The sequence below is a fragment of the Syngnathus typhle genome, linkage group LG10, assembly GCF_033458585.1.
Source record: "Syngnathus typhle isolate RoL2023-S1 ecotype Sweden linkage group LG10, RoL_Styp_1.0, whole genome shotgun sequence".
Lineage (NCBI taxonomy): Eukaryota > Metazoa > Chordata > Actinopteri > Syngnathiformes > Syngnathidae > Syngnathus > Syngnathus typhle.
In genome coordinates, this window is record NC_083747.1 from 11,316,067 (window position 1) to 11,332,071 (window position 16,005).

A 16,005-nucleotide genomic window follows, 5' to 3' on the forward strand; every position below is an offset into this window, starting at 1 on the left:
TTAAAGTAAGTTTTTGCCTGCGTTGAGCTCAACGAGTCAAAGAACAGGACTGCGCCGTTTTGCCTTACTAGTTGCAGTTAGTTGGTGCAAAAATGCTTGTTTTTCAAATTCACCTGCGTTGGCGCTAGTGAGTTAAAAAACAAAAACTCAGGACAGGTAGAGCAAGTGACGAGGTGTCAGGTTTCGATATTTACTGGAGTTCTTCCTGCCGGGGAGTGTCAAAAACTATTTGTTAATACAACTCGTCAACATACAAATCTGGATACCTTTAAGGTAAGAGTTTTAAGATGATCATTTGTGCGTTTGTTTTCCCACATGTATTTCTTGGTTTCTTTAGAAACGTGCTCGTGATCTGGAGGTTATTCTCACCTGAAGCTCACGGGACAGGTGTGGCACTTTTGACCGTTTTGACACCAAGTCTGTTTGCACCCATTGTTCCGCCTGCTGCTCAGTTTCAAATTTTTAGTTTTAGAATTTCAGTTGGCTGCACTTTTTACTTGCAGTTTCTTTCGCACTGCAATCATATTTACAAAGACGATCCAATTTTTGGGGATTAACGTAGTGGAAAAGATTTGACAAAATCTGTGACTTCCAGGACATGTCAGAGGGCAGAGTTGGGCACTGGCGTACAAATACAAGAGCAGCACACACACAGAAAACGTAGGCAAATACTGAATAAATGTAACATTTAACATGATTGTATTCTTGTCCATTAGCAGTTCTTTTTGTTTGTATGTTGGTTGTGTGATTTTTTTTTTTTTCTTGTTGTAATTCAATTTCCCTCAAATAATGAATGATCAATCAATGTGTGTTTAGCAATGGCCCCAAAATACGACGGTCTGTCCCACTGCAAGCTGGCCCTGGTGTTTGCGGTGCTGATGGACCTGCTAGGTGTGACCTCCTTGCTGCTGGGTGTCTTTGCGCCGCTGGAGATCCAGGGAAGAGACTTTGGGGATTTTCTGGTCTACTCGGGAGCCCTGTTGGTTCTGCTGTCCTTGGCGGGCTGGGTCTTGTGGTACAGTGGCAACATCGAGGGTCTGACCTCCAGGAAGGAGCTGGGGGGCGCCATGGGCAGCGCTGTGGACCGCGTGGCCCGATCGCTGAGCAGGAGGATGCGGCTCCCCAGGACTCGCAGCAGTCCCACATAGACACTCGCGCACTGCCGCTGTGTACAAGGACAAACAACAGCAATTGTAAAGCAAGGCGCTGCATTCTGTTTCAATATACAGACTTATTCATGTTGTAGAATAGTCAGTGTTGCCCTCATTTGAGTTAAACAAACCAAAAGCTATGAAATAAATCACTTTTTTAATGTACAAGATTACAACTCATTTGTTCCATGTGCACAATTGCATTTAAATACTGCATAAAATGATACCCCGTAGCTTTGGAGAAGATATTAAAACAATCAAATGATTCAAAGAAAAACATGATTACAACAATAAATACGATCTTATATTTCATAGAGGTCAATTTTAAATGTAGAGGTATATGTAAGTAAAGTATACCTCATGAACAATGTACTTTAAGCCCCAAATTAAAAGAAAAATGACGCATGATGCTCTGGCTCATTTGTAGTAAACAAGAAAATATATACAGTAAACACAAGATGATGGAAATAATCTTACCATCACAATGTTGCATTCATAAGCAAAACGTTTGGAACACAAACTTAGCATGCAACAAACTAGCATATGTGTGAATTTGAGATTATCTGAGCGAAATTGAAAGCATTACTCTCAGGTGGTAACAGGCAGAAGAACAGAACAGAGATACATTTGCATAAAAAGCCGGCAGCGGCAAAGGCACCACGAGGCCAATTTTTGGGGATTAACGTAGTGGAAAAGATTTGACAAAATCTGTGACTTCCAGGACATGTCAGAGGGCAGAGTTGGGCACTGGCGTGCTGCAATTCTGCCAAATGATCATGTGACTCCGTTCAGATCGTTGTGGCGTCGCTTGGGACAACTCCACTGAGCCGTCGCTCTCGTCGTCTCCTGCAGGCGTGAGAAAATAAATCAGTGAGGGGGAAAAAAAAAAATCCCAAAACTGACATTTGCAGGCCTTTGACTCACCGATCCGGAAGTTGATGTAGCCCTCCCCTCCGCTGAGGATAAGCTGAGAGCTTGCCATGTTGTTGCCGGTGCTCGACATCAAGCAACCTGACCAAAAATGTGGGGACTTAATTCAGATCATAATTCCATACATAATTTGCTAAATAGATTTAACAAGTTTTTTATGTTTTTGCAACAAGACTGCACAAAAACTCCGCAGCAATTCTAAGCTAATGACCTGATGCGCCAATGATGAAGCGGACACCTTGTCGGTGTCCGTGGTAACACAGCTGGGTCGCCGCAACAGAGGAGTAAGGGACGGAAACACCTTTGGACGCTGTAGAATACAAACTCACCAATTTAAAAGAACAAAGTATGTCTTCCAAAGTACAAAGAGGTGTATAACGCTTACTTATGGACAAGGGGACGGTGAAGATTGCGCCGCCCGCCGTGCCGACCCACAGGCGGCCGGAGATGACAGCCAGAGAGGAGATCTGAAGAGGCGAGAGGTTGAGGAAAGCTGGGCCTGCACACACACATTGAGAGCCAATTATTAGTCAACAAGACTTCATTCATAAATATAGCGCATTTCAAATCGATGATGTGCCGACCCAATGATTTGGTAACCAAAGCAGCAAAATCCACTTCCTGCAGCGGCTGCCCGGTCGACCACTCAAAGAGCCTGAGGACAGAGTCTAGTCTGCAAGAGGTCCAAACGCCGTTTCCTCCGGCACACAGGAAGCGAACCTGCTGCTCGCTGCGCTCTGAGACGGGGAAAACATGCTGACGAGGCAAAAAAAAAAAAAAAGATTCCTCATCATACCGACATGAAAGAGATTCTATGTCTCTCTCTCTCGGCTGGATTACCTCCACCTTCCTCCTGTTCATGTCCACCACGTGGACTCTGTTCCAATATCCAACCCACAAGCGCCCCCCTTTGGCAAGGCAGCAGCGAATGGGCTGCACGGGGTTGGACCCCAGTGGCATCGATGAATGTGACTGCAGGTTCCAACCGCCTTCGAATCACAGAACATCACTCGAATACATCAAGTGTGGCGGAAACATATTCAGTCTGCTGTTACCTGAACTACTGGAGAAGAAAGCCAAAGTTCCGTCACCTAAGCCAGCTATGACTTGACCTTGGGAGTATCTGTCAACGTAGAGTATTGAGAAGAACTCATTCCCATGTCAAGATAAGATTAATTTAAAAATGTGCACTCACTTGAGTGAATGAACGCTTTCAGAGAGGGAAACTGAGTGCAGACAGCGCCCCCTGTCTACAGAGGCCGGATGTATCACTATACTGGAGAAAGAAAATATCACATTCCATGTCTTCAACCAGTTTTGGTAGCATCCTCATTTGGACAATTTTTGGACAGTAAAAAAATTGGTTATGACATTGTACAAAAAAAAGCGAGCGCTGAAACAGAGAGCTGCTTGTTCAGCATACATTTACCTTCCTTCCTGCGTTCCAATCCACACAGTTCCTGGAGAGTCCCCTGACATAACAAAAACAGGAACGCGTGAGAGGGGGAAAAAATCCAGCCAAGCGGCGCTAATCAGTTTCCAGTGAAACCGCAGGCGAGGGTGGGACGAGACTAAACAAAGTTTGGGGAATGTTTGCGAGGGGTGCGGGCACTGACCGACGGGGGGCACGGCACAGATGCAGAGGGCGGGAGCTGTGGGGGGGAGGCTGAACTGATCCAGGACAGCGTTGGATCGGGCAGGGTCAATCACTGTGATGCCACTGTTGGAGGCGGGCCCAGAAACTACCCACACGGAACACTGGCCACGTTTGGAACAGTTGTTACTTAAGGCCGACTGGCGGAAGGGACAAGGGCGAGGAACTTACCGTCGCCTCTCCTGAGATCTCAGGTGGGACGGCCACCGCGCAGTTCAGCTGAAAAAAAGCAGCAGCTTTGAAAATGCTTTGCTCAAGAGATCTGCATGAACGTGCCTCACCTTTGCAGTGCAATCTCTTTGGTCCAGTAGTCGGAGTTGCGTCAGGACCGGCATGTCTTTGGGCTCCTGGACCGGTTCCTGAGATTCCTACAGCCCAAAGGATTGCTGACACCAACCAAAGAACATGTCAGGGCGACCTTTGCATTACCTGAGTGTTACCCAGAGGCACACTCCAGCCATGCAGCTGCCGTTTGCCCAGCGTTCCCCAAATGTGCGAGCGAATTTCTCTGTAAAGTTCCCGTCTCCTGGCGCGAGGTGATGGCACCGCAGCGGCGGATAATCTGGATAGAAAGTCAAATGAGAGCCAAAATTAGAAAAAAAAAAAAAAAAAGAAACAAGACGTGGTTGCAAAAAGTCGCTTACTCGGTCTGACTTTGAGCGACTTGCTGTCGCTGTTGAGGCGGCGGCAGAAGAGGCTGAGTGACTGACGAGAAGGTTGCACGAGGTAGAATCAGGGGCTGTTTGCTCAGGCCAAAAAAGCGATTGAACCTTCAAAAGAAAGGTGACGGGTAACGATAAACACAGATCACTTGACAAATTTAGATTGATCATTGGTCAATTTATGGGTAGTTAGTAGGCATCCATTTTGTCCCAAACGGCGTCAACCATAACTTACTTTGCCCAAACACTTGACCTTCTCTCCTCTGAGAGCCTTTCTTCTTTTGTTGCCCTACACGGGATGAAAAAGGAAACGCAGATTCATGTGGTGTCAAAATTGCAAAGTCAGCCATAAGCGAACAGTAGGAAACACTGTACCTGAGTGTCTGGCTTTGCCTCATTGCCTCCTGCAGTTCAAACAGTCGCTGTTTGTACTGGTTCTTTTCCATGACCACACGAGCCATTTCCGAGCGAGAGAAGTGCCGCATGGATGCGGCCGATGAGGCCTGGATGGAAAGATTGACACTGTTAAACAGCGAGCGGGCAGTATATACAAATAATGGCAAGCCACAGCATTGATTCTAATGAGAGAAAATTCCGCCTTCATACATACGCTAATCAGGTTGAGTCAAAAGACTTTTAAATGAAACAACTGAAGAGTTTTTTTGGGATACAAGCAGTCAATCAGCCGTAATTGTATTTAATGAAACCATACCAACAACCGCTAGCTTAATGCTAACACACAATACAAAACGCAACAAACAAGCTAACAAAACTAGCCATACATATCCGGGAATCATAAGACAAAAAATTCGCAAGTACATATTCTTTATCCTCTACAAAGCACTGCTAATATTGCAGTTCATTTGTGACAGTCTTCTGTGTTTTATTATCAAATTTACACATATTATGTCTTTATTATACCCTTCCTGGTGGACAAGGCGCTCACATGAGAGGGGCATCATTAATTTTTCAGTCAACAGTAAATTGGAAAGAAACAATCAGTACTTACATCAGGATCCAACGACTGAAATTTCTCCAGTTTTTCGTGAAGTCTTAGAAAAAAATAAATCAACACGAGTACAACATAAAATATGACTTGAAACCACCAAATCAAGTCGACACTGACCTTTTAATTTCCTCCTCTTTCTCCTTCAAGCGGCCTTCGACTCGCACCACCGTTTCCTGCAGAGATGCCCTTTCCAGTTTGAGAGCGGAGCGGTCGTCCGTCAGCTCAACCACCCGCGAGATCAGAGCCTTACGGGCCGTGTCCACCATCTCGCTGAAAGCAAGGGAAAAGGAAAATAAAACTCACAGTCCTGTGAACAAGAGGTTAAATCCGACACGGGACTCACTGGGTGTGTTTCAATTCTTCGTACTGGGAAAGAATCTCCTCAAACTGGTCAGCACTTTCTAGATGAGAAAGAGTCGAAACGGATGCTTCAAGCCACGCACATTCAAAGTCACAGACACAAAAGTAGAGGATGGTGACCACGACTTAACCTGCACCTCACATGAGCCACATGAGATTCTAAATCATTCTAAGGCCATTAATTGAAAGGAGAAAAAATTGTAAAATTTAAGGGTATGAGTTTTGGTTCTTACCTCTGATGCTGGCCCCTTGGTCAACACTCTCAACCAAATCCTGACTTAGCTCCGACAGCTCCGAAAAAACAGAGTCTGTGTTGCGAAGTTCCCACTCCACGCTGTCTTCGTCCAGATCTTCCTCTTCCTCCTCCCTGGATTTCTCTGCGTTCTCTCCTTGTGTTTCTTCTTCCACCCTGCCCTCCTTGAGCTCATCCTCCAAGCTGGTCTCCGTGGTGGCTCTTGACGAAGACCTGACAACGTGGAACGGACGGAAGCCGATGCGGTTTATCCATACTGCGGCTAGCAAATAGTATCACGAGCGTTCAGGTGAACTACCTCGCATCGCCCAAGGAGCTGTGAAAGTGTCTCAGCTCAGGAGTGGAGGTTATGATGTCATTAACGAACTGATCCGAGGCGGACTTAATGACATCAACCATCTTCTCTTCTTTGGCTTCTGTGTCTTCCAAACACAAAGTACCAGAGTTGGAGTGTGGGCTCTGTGAGCAGAAGACAAACATTAGTTGACCGCCAAAAATGAAAAAAGTACAAATGTCGAGTCAATTCACCTGAGTGTTAGAGTCCGATAAGATTTGGTTGGACGTGAATTCAGCATTTTTGGCATGTGTGTGATTCCTGAATAAGTCAAGAAATAAAAACATGTTGTATTTGTTGTAACTTGTGTATTCTCGCTTCTTGCGGAATTCCGTGACACACGCATTACCTTGAAATTGAATAGTGTCATGATTACAAATGTATCTCAACACATGCTGTTTCTAAACATAGAAATAAAATTCATCTAGCACAACAACCTGAGGGGTGAATCTCTTTCAGACTCCTTCCTCTTTTCCAGCAGTTCCCGATATGAGTGAGCCAACTAAACGGGAGAACGGCCAAAACGTGAAGGGTGAGACAACAAACAAGAAAAAGAAAATGCAAATAATCCATTTAAAATGGACGATGGATTTTAACGACAATTTGGAAGATATCGGACTTTATTGTGTGTGAGCCTGAGCGTGCTGAGGTCTCTCCCCAGGGCCGACTTCTGCTCCTCCAAGGCAACCACTGTGACAACAACAAATATGGCTTAAGGCAGGGGTGTCAAACTGATTAGTGTCGCAGGCCGCATAATGGTCATAGTTTCCTGTCAACACCTTATATTATATACAGTATGGGCTACACAACAAATTAATGAATAACAAGTTTTGAAATCACAGATTAGTAAAAACTAGTAATTAAAATATAAAAAGATGAATAGTAATAAAAATTGTGAGCAATTTGTAATTTTAATTATTATTAATTACAATTAATTAATTGTAATTATTAATTGCAGTTTGTAATTCTAGTATTTTAGTATAGTCCATGCGCAATTTGTCTTAGTGGGCCATATAAAATGTGGTGGTGAGCCGTAACTGGCCCCTGGGCCTCAGGTTTGACACCTATGGCTTAAGGTGTCAAAAAATGAAATTGAAATCAAATCCTAAATGAAAGCACCACTGTATGAAAACACTCACACTGGTCCGCTTGCTCCCTAGCTTTCTTTTCGAGGCGTCTCTCTCGACTTTCCCGCTCCTTTTCCCTCCCTCGCATGGCTCGCCTTTCCTGCTCTATTTGGTCATCCAGCTCCAAATACCTCTGAGAGGAAGCAGGACCACAATATCAATATCAAAGCTCAGCCATGAAAAATCACGCGAGCCGACGTCAGGCGCACCTCTTGACTTTCTTTCCTCTGAGCCTTCTCGGCCTGGTAGCGCTCCAGTAGGTCCTGTCGCTCTGCCCTCTCCCGCTCGGCCTCGTCCTCCCGTTCTCTCAGCTGGGCTTTGCAGCTGGCCAGCCCCTCCAGTACCCACACAAATATCGGTACCAGGGACTCCACCACACCCTCGCCATGGGTCTCGATAACCGTCTGCGTGATAGAGCCGAGCCACAGTTTGAACTCAGCACACGGGGAAGTAAAAAAAGAAAACGACAGGGACGGTCACCTGTAGTTCGGAATACAGCTTTCCGGCCTCCTCGCTGACAATGTTGGGATCCAGCTCCAGTTCCCCTGTCCCACACAGCACTCTCTCGCTGTACTCCATCGGCTCGGTAGCGTCGCGCCGCCTCGGCATCAACTGTGAGAGATTTTACGACACCGCACAACAAGTTGCGCGAACTCCAGCGCTACCCATCCTCCGCAACGTCATGTTCCGCTTGCGCTCGACAAGGGCGGCATCATCGGGGACTGTAACAAAGGAAAAACGAGAATCATTTCGGCAGGTTTATTCAGTGCAGATAAGCATTGGAGTCTATTGGAGTTAACACCTAAGTCGACACACAGGATATCATTCATGATTGGACATGCCCTTTTCTTATTACGAGACATAATTGATGCTGAAACCTCGGTTGCGGTTCACAATGCATGACTAACTTGGTGTTTCACACCAAACAAAAAAGAAAGGACAGTGACCGAAGCGGATAAAATTGTAATGGCTTGAAAAAGATCAAGTAAATAACTAGCTGTTGGTTTTAAATTTGCGTATAGAACCTGTTATCACCATGCAAAACTATTATATCTGAACAACGGCATTATTTCATGAGTGCGGCGAGAAATTCCAGAGATTTAGATAAACTTGCAGGTGACTGACAGCCTCTTATCTGAGCCAAGTCAGCATTTAAGCTTACGAGAAACTCGTGTTCTGTCAAATATTACAATCAACTTGAGTTGTGAGGGATGATACAGTACGTGCGTGTTTAACAGTTTCTCCTGCTCATGTGTAGACGATAAAATAAAGACGCTGGCACAGTATTGAGAAACGTCAGCATTTAAGGAGAATGTACCTTGGAGGAGGCTAGCTACCAAAAGCTAAAGGTGCCACTTTTGAAAAACACGCTGTATAAATTAATAACTTGAGTGACAGGAGACACCTGAGAAGGCAAAGCCGGGCCGTCGCGTTGTTGTTCGACAAACTCACCTTGAACGTTCAACTCCCGGGTGTTTTATTTCACTTCCTTCCTACAAAACAGTACACTTTTGCTCAATCTTTAGTTGGTGGTAGTGGGTAAGTGTCAATTGCACCGTACACAGTTTAGAGAAAGGGGGCGGGGTTTAGTTTGACGCGTATCTCGTTTTAACATTTTGCCAATCAGGTTACAGTATTTATTTTGTAACCAATAGGGAGGAACATAAGGCGGGGCTTGCAAGGCCTGTGTTTTTCGTGGGAGAGAAAAAAGTTCCTGAAACTTGAAAGGTAACACGTGATCACGTTGTGTGTCATGTGATTTGGATCGTATTCACCGCCCGCTAAATACTTCACATACCTGAAGAAATGAGCACTCAACTAGTTTAAACTCAGTTTGAACTTTTTAGCCGATGCAGGCGTCACGCTTTTTACAAATAAATAAATAAATAAATAAATAAATAAATAAATAAATAAATAAATAAATAAATAAATAAATAAATAAATAAATAAATAAATAAATAAATAAATAAATAAATAAATAAATAAATAAATAAATAAATAAATAAATAAATAAATAAATAAATAAATAAATAAATAAATAAATAAATATTTATAATAGCATCTTAGTGTTTGTTTTGAAGTGCTCTCTAAATACAGTTGAGTTGAGTTTCTCTAAAAGCAGGTGAAGGCCTGCAACTGCCTACCATGACTGCAGTTATCAAGACAGAAAGAAGAGTTGACAATGTCAACTTGACATGCAAAAGGATTTGCACGTTTGAATATCTGGAGGCGAGTCAGCGAAACAGGTTTGCTTTTAATTAAACAAATCCAAAGCAAATCTCTTCCAAGTGTCAATTACACTGTTACCCGTTTAACTACATTCTCCTCCACAAGCACCTCTTTTCCTTCCTGCCTCATTCTCCGCCTCCCCACCCTCCTTTTCTTAGTCAGGATGTAGAACACCACAACGCTGCCGACCACGGCAAAACTGAGGGCCAGGATCACCAGTCCAAGCGCCAGTAGGTGAGAGGTCCCCTCTCTCAAGTGGTTCAGCTGGTCCCACGCGCCCACGCCGATGCAGCTGAAGCCGATGAGCGTGCCCCAAAAGCCAAAGGCCAGCATGCAGGAGCTGCAGGACAGCTCCACGCCACCAGTTACCACAGTGATGCCCGCCACAGAGACCACGCCTCCCGGCAATGTCACAGCCTCGGATTTAGGGTCATAGGTGACAGCTGAAGCTGATAGAGTGGAAGCATCCAGGGTTTCCATGGCGAGGACCAATATGGTGATGTCTTCTTGTACTGTATTAAAAAAAAAAAAGTTGTGTGAAGTTAGAATTTTAAATTGGGCACTTTAACAAAATAGATTTGTTGTCAATATCGTCTTTCCTGCATTTCACACTGAAGAAATAAGAGTTTATAGGGGTTAATTGTCCCCCAACTTAGAATAAATGCAGCTCAGCAAATTATTTTGGAGCAACCAACTTGCTTGTTTTGGTGTGACATTGTTTGACATCGTTGCCATAAATGTCCCAATTTTATATTTTAAATTTGTTGTAATTTAAATGATTGCTTTTTAAGACAATTAATTTATGGGAAAAATTAATATAAACAGTGTACTGTATAAAAAGTAACTTACGTAAGCATCTTAAAGCAAGCCAGAAAGAGACTTTTACATTTTCATAATGTAATCTAATCAGCCAGGTGCAGATTAAACAGCCTATTAATATATTAACAGTTCTTGCTAAAGAAATTCCATTAATTGACCATCTATAAAACAGTGTCCTCATTTTCATTCAATCTACATTAACATCATTCTTATGCCGTCTGCTGAACCGATTCCAAGAAACAAGAGCAGCAAAATCCATCTTACCTTAGCGGGAATAAATATTCCTAGATAGGCCTGAAAGTGACTGTGGCTCTCTCCCAGGACGATGTGTGCAGAACTGAGCTCGGGGGGCCTCGACGCCGTCACCTTATCAAATGCGTCACAAGCGGAGGCCTCACAAGATGGTGGCCATTCTCGCCGAGATTGTTGTCGGCATGATGTTTTTTTGTTTGTTCCCGTCTTTCCTCGCGTCCACGAGGAAACGGTCGTCTGTCATTAAGCGTCATTATGACCCATTAAGTGATATTTATCTTGGAGCAACTCCCTTCCTCTACACTGAGCTCCGTCACAACTCTGGAGCGGTGTCCCACCAAGGCATTGTTTCGGCTCCCTTAACTATTTGGCCGTTTCTTACGTCATTTTTCTGCAAACATGCGCTCTTGGTTAACTTTGGCCTCAAATGAACAGCCTTGGTTGGATACCGCAAACATTCTGACAAGGTTCCAATCTTTAAAAGCATCAATAATGGCAGACATCAGTGCCATATAGGCTACATCATCTGGAGGTGTTTGTCAAATAACATTTGACATCTGAATTTGAAATCTGTTTCATAGATAATGTAGTTTGATTTAAATCTTAACATCCAGATACGGTACTGGTTGCAGTTGATCCAAAAGAAATGCTACAAAATTAAGAAAACTGTTGTTAGCTTCAGCTAGCGGCTAGTGCTACCAACAGTGTTGAACACAAATTGACAAAGAGGGGCAAAATAAACTATTTAATAAATAAATACTGGGTAATAATGTTTTTTCATACAAATTGAAGAAATACGAATTTTTTGTGACGCGACAACACATGGTTAAGAATTTAATTAATATCTGCACTAATCCTAAACAAAATGCAGTTGTATGATAGCATAGTCTTGCTAAAATGTGCATGATTGTGTCAACACGCTGGTCGCACTAATGCTCGAAAATGGTTTGCTGGTTCAAATCACACTACCTTCTAGATGCCATTTTAATTACATAAAAGGTTTCTTCAGTAATCAAAAATTGTGTTAAACCTTTCTTAGTTACCTGTCACCTGCCAGAATTAGATAATTAGCCCCACATATCAAAACAGTGCAAATGTAGGTCATTATTTCACAAGACTAAATTTAACTTTGTCCAGTCTGGGTAAGAGGTAAAACGTCAGGGTGTTTTGTTATTCCTCTTAGCGATGGGCTAATTCTATTGGCCATGACAATCTTGGGATGGTGGCGATGATGCTAATGGGCTAAGGGCTGGATCGGCTAGGGCAGTACAGAATTTGGATAATCCAATAGATTGACTCACAGAGCATATTTATGGCACCAATTCAATCCTGCAAGCAAACCAGCAAGTGCATGGAATTTAACGTTGTTAAAATGTTTAACAAAAGCCTTGATTAATGAGAACATTTAATTGACATCAAATTGACATTTGTGCCTATTGTGGTCAACAAGTTGAGTTTGGGAATAAAGCGGCCAGAGATAAAACACGTCAGTGTTTGATAAGGCAAACAGAGCCAGGAAAATCAATGAAAGGTTAGACTGGTAAACTTTGGCCTCAACTGATAGTCGGTGGTTCATCTGAAGAGAGTTGCATCTCCAATTGGGATTATTTTTTGGTAGTGTACACGTGATATACATCTCTTAAATTCAGTGCATGGTCTTCTAATTGTCACAAAGCGCAGTGACAGAACAGGTCAATGGATGGGTGAAAAGGTCACAATCATAATATCATAGTGCCTTCTAGCAGCACCATCAAACAAGTGCATTTCGGTCAAAAGCTCAGCCACCTTAAGTCCCGCATTAACAGAATTATCCTGGACCCACATGAGGAGATGTTTTCCCCCCTGCCCTACTTACCTCCAACTTATCTCTTACGCCGCAGAGACGCTCGACGTGTACACCCAAAGGTAAGGTCTCCCTTCTCCTTCTTGCATTTTAGACATTTCCAGGCGGCATTCTCTATCTGAACTGTATTTTGATCCGCTATATGGATCACTGTGCTGGGTCTTTACGTGACAGCCTGCGATCAGGAACAGGCTCAAACGTCGCCTCTATTCTAAGACACTGGCCAAATCCAACCATGGGCAATAGTACAAGTAGCGCCTTGTCCAAGGAAATCCTGGAGGACCTGAAGCTGAGCACCAAGTTCACCGAGCACGAGATCAGCCAGTGGTACGAGAACTTCCAAAAGCAGTGCCCGACGGGCCGCATTACGGTCGAGGGGTTCGAGCAGATCTACGCCCGCTTCTTTCCGGACAGCGATGCCAAGAGCTACGCTCGCCACGTGTTCCGTTCCTTTGACACCAATGATGATGGCACGCTGGACTTCAAAGAGTACATCATCGCCTTGCACATGACCTCTACCGGGAAGACCACCAGGAAGTTGGAGTGGGCCTTCTCGCTCTTCGACGTGGACAAGAATGGATACATCAACAAAACAGAAGTGACGGAAATCTGCCAGGTGAGATGGATGCCATCTGGTAAACACCAAGAAAAATTCATTCTGACACCACAGATCTTGGATTGTAGTTGGGTGGACGAAAATAGCTAATTTGATTGTCACATATTGATCTGTACACGATGTAAGAATGACATAGAAAGTGGTTGAGATGTTGAGGTCTTATAAAAAAAACAGTTTGAATAATGGGGTGGCTGGAACAGATTAACAGTGTTTCCATTCATTTCAATGGGGAAAGATGATTTGAGATCTCCATGTTTTGTTTTTACCTTTAGTAAAAGTGCTTCTATTTTTACAGTGCACTCACCTAATCCCAACCCTAACCTCGGAGTACTTTTTGCCACCTCGGCAAGACCGTTGCCCATTTTGTCTTCCTTCCAAGCCCCTTATTTCCGTGTGCAGCTTTCAAGCGCTAATTGCCAGCCCACCTGCGCCCCAGAGTCCCCCTAATCTCTAATCTTTAGCTCTCGGCGTGCACATATAACGTCCGTCCCGCTGGTCTAATCTGTGTTATGCTCTCCATACACCGTAGGTTGTTGTTTAATCCGGCAAGGAGTGTCTCTGTTTCTCCCTCAAAATCAAGATCACGTGTCAATATTTTTTTTCTATTAGATCTTTAAAATTGGTCATGCAGGATTTCTGAGGGTTTAGGAAATCCAGTTGGCACGGTAACGAGATTTGAGTCCCACCGACTGGCCTGAGAAGCAGCAAGTAATACGCCGGATACGTGCTATACGCTGCTAACTGTGGACACAGAGGTGCAATACTTTGTGAGACGTTCAGAGGATGCACTTTAGAGGGGCCAAGATGGAGGCGAGGGTACTGGAAGTAAGCGGAGATCTCGTCGTTTGGCGGTCGGCCTGAGTCTTGGCTGTAATCCATGTTAATCTAGGTGTCTTAAATGTGGCAGATGAGTCCTTCCTCCTCTCTAAGTGGGACAGACACATACACACACTTAAAAGGGCCTCTTGCCTTGACAGCGCCTGGGACCCGAGTGGCCCTCAGCATTTCGTGATATCAAACAACAGTGCACAAGCGGATCTTTTCAATTGTGTTTCTTTGTTGTGACTGCCACAAAAAAAATTGAAGATTTTGAAATGAGATGATTTTCTATGCCGCTATTTGCTCTTAGGCCATCTTCAAACTGATCCCCAAAGAAGACCAGAGCAGGCTACCGGAAGACGAGAACACGCCCGAGAAGCGAGCCAACAAGCTGTGGGCCTACTTTGAGAAGAAAGACAATGGTAAATTACCATGTCAGTTGAATTGTCGCACCAATTTACTGATAACGGATATCGGTACCGAACCGATACCAGCCACCGATACTTAGAGCAAAATGATATACTGCAGCGGTTTGACACATTGGGAAATGATCATCTCTGTCAGGAAAAAAAAGTCTTTGGTCACAGTGTTCTGTGAAAAAAGTACTATTGAAGATTTTTTATTTTATTATTTCAATTTGGTAGATGTATGGGTTTACTGAAGGTCTCCCGCAAGCATTTGTAGTACTGTTCAAGTTCTTAGCACTTTTGGAAGAGAAAGAAAACCTGAGCCTGATTTAAAATTGGAAAGAGGGCTAACATCTGCTTGCTACCTTTCCTCAGCAGATGTTCGCACACATGCGTGGAGATTAAATTTGACAATCAGCTGTTGGGCACAAAACAAATATAATTATATAAATCCACCTGTGGGCTCCAGCAAGCATGTGACGGCTGGCATGCGAGCTTTGTTCGGACCTCAGCTGACTCCTTGGTTTTGCATGCATGAAAGAGCTGAGCGGATTTCTCACCAAAGTCATTTTACTTGTGACTCAAATTTTTTGTCATTTCTTTTGCCTGACAGAGCGACTGGCCGAAGGAGAGTTCATCAAGGGAGTAATCGAGAATGAAAATGCAATGCGCCTCATCCACTACGAACCGCTCAAACATTGAAGTGGCACAAAAAAAATGAAATGTGTAAATATTTTGCGTTACTTATTTGACAGGAATCGATATCAAATGTAATTTTGTTTTATTGTTTGTCACGTGGCATTGATTAATTATCAGAAAAGAATTACGAGGTTGTGTTATTTTAGAAAAAAAATACACAGTACACTTCTTTTTAGCATTTTGGAAATTACTTTGCTCCTTTTTTTTGTCAGAAATTTGAAGAAACTCAGTAATTGTAATTTCTAGCATAATAGAACTGAGTTTAAATGGCGACATTGCATATATATAGATTTCGATTTTTGTTTGGTCAAAAAAAGAAACAGAAATGCATACAAACTCAGCATATATTGCTTAAATTCATATTTGAATGAGTTTTCAATTTGATTGGCTGGAGTAAACATGATTTTTTTGAGTTAACTAAATTTAAACTCCAAACATGTTATTTGTTGTCAACCTGTTTCACAAAATTGAAAAAAATTCAAATTGATCAGTCATGAACGTGTATATTTGTGTGTTCAACTCAAATAGTTTTACCATAAAATATTATGTAAAGTCGTGGTTTTATTATTTTGGGTAGTCAACATAGAAACTAATTAATATAGCGAGTAATGACTGCATAGCGTTTTAAAGTCTTATTTGTTCAGCCAAAAGTAAGATTATGTGAAAATATCTGTTTACTGTACATCTGGGGACTGTGATAAAAACAAGCCGTACTCTGGACGATCGCAAAAGCGTCATACCTGATTGTTTCTTTTTTGCTTTTTTTAACAGCTATTGGAACATATGTAGTTGTTTTACTTCCGATGTAACTTACGACATTAAAGATTTTCACATACATGTC

The 16,005-nt window shown here is 43.1% G+C and overlaps 4 protein-coding genes across 4 annotated transcripts; 2 read left to right on the plus strand and 2 right to left on the minus strand.

Annotated features, from left to right (window-relative positions):
* The first annotated feature begins 123 nt into the window (after positions 1-123).
* tmem238a (transmembrane protein 238a) lies at positions 124-1,319 on the plus strand. Its single transcript, XM_061290123.1, has 2 exons — positions 124-273; positions 817-1,319. The coding sequence occupies exon 2, from the start codon at positions 819-821 to the stop codon at positions 1,146-1,148; it is 330 nt and encodes a 109-aa protein (XP_061146107.1). The 5' UTR covers positions 124-273; positions 817-818; the 3' UTR covers positions 1,149-1,319.
* si:dkey-17m8.1 (C-Jun-amino-terminal kinase-interacting protein 4) lies at positions 1,290-9,250 on the minus strand. Its single transcript, XM_061289894.1, has 28 exons — positions 8,933-9,250; positions 7,961-8,202; positions 7,690-7,884; positions 7,493-7,613; positions 6,973-7,043; positions 6,791-6,855; positions 6,548-6,614; positions 6,318-6,478; positions 6,000-6,232; positions 5,750-5,807; positions 5,524-5,676; positions 5,407-5,449; positions 4,773-4,900; positions 4,633-4,686; positions 4,380-4,505; positions 4,165-4,297; positions 4,017-4,103; positions 3,907-3,954; positions 3,698-3,839; positions 3,511-3,553; positions 3,277-3,357; positions 3,137-3,204; positions 2,922-3,070; positions 2,666-2,837; positions 2,467-2,580; positions 2,293-2,391; positions 2,076-2,162; positions 1,290-1,997 (listed from the first exon to the last, which is right to left on the minus strand). Exons 2-28 carry the CDS (start codon positions 8,087-8,089, stop codon positions 1,879-1,881), a joined length of 2,946 nt encoding a protein of 981 aa, XP_061145878.1. The 5' UTR covers positions 8,090-8,202; positions 8,933-9,250; the 3' UTR covers positions 1,290-1,878.
* Positions 9,251-9,714: 464 nt separating this feature from the next.
* Positions 9,715-10,988, minus strand: LOC133161533 (transmembrane protein 100-like). Its single transcript, XM_061290108.1, has 2 exons — positions 10,793-10,988; positions 9,715-10,221 (listed from the first exon to the last, which is right to left on the minus strand). The coding sequence occupies exon 2, from the start codon at positions 10,187-10,189 to the stop codon at positions 9,776-9,778; it is 414 nt and encodes a 137-aa protein (XP_061146092.1). The 5' UTR covers positions 10,190-10,221; positions 10,793-10,988; the 3' UTR covers positions 9,715-9,775.
* Positions 10,942-15,990, plus strand: LOC133161517 (visinin-like). Its single transcript, XM_061290087.1, has 3 exons — positions 10,942-13,239; positions 14,369-14,480; positions 15,079-15,990. The coding sequence occupies exons 1-3, from the start codon at positions 12,766-12,768 to the stop codon at positions 15,165-15,167; spliced, it is 675 nt and encodes a 224-aa protein (XP_061146071.1). The 5' UTR covers positions 10,942-12,765; the 3' UTR covers positions 15,168-15,990.
* Positions 15,991-16,005: the final 15 nt, after the last annotated feature.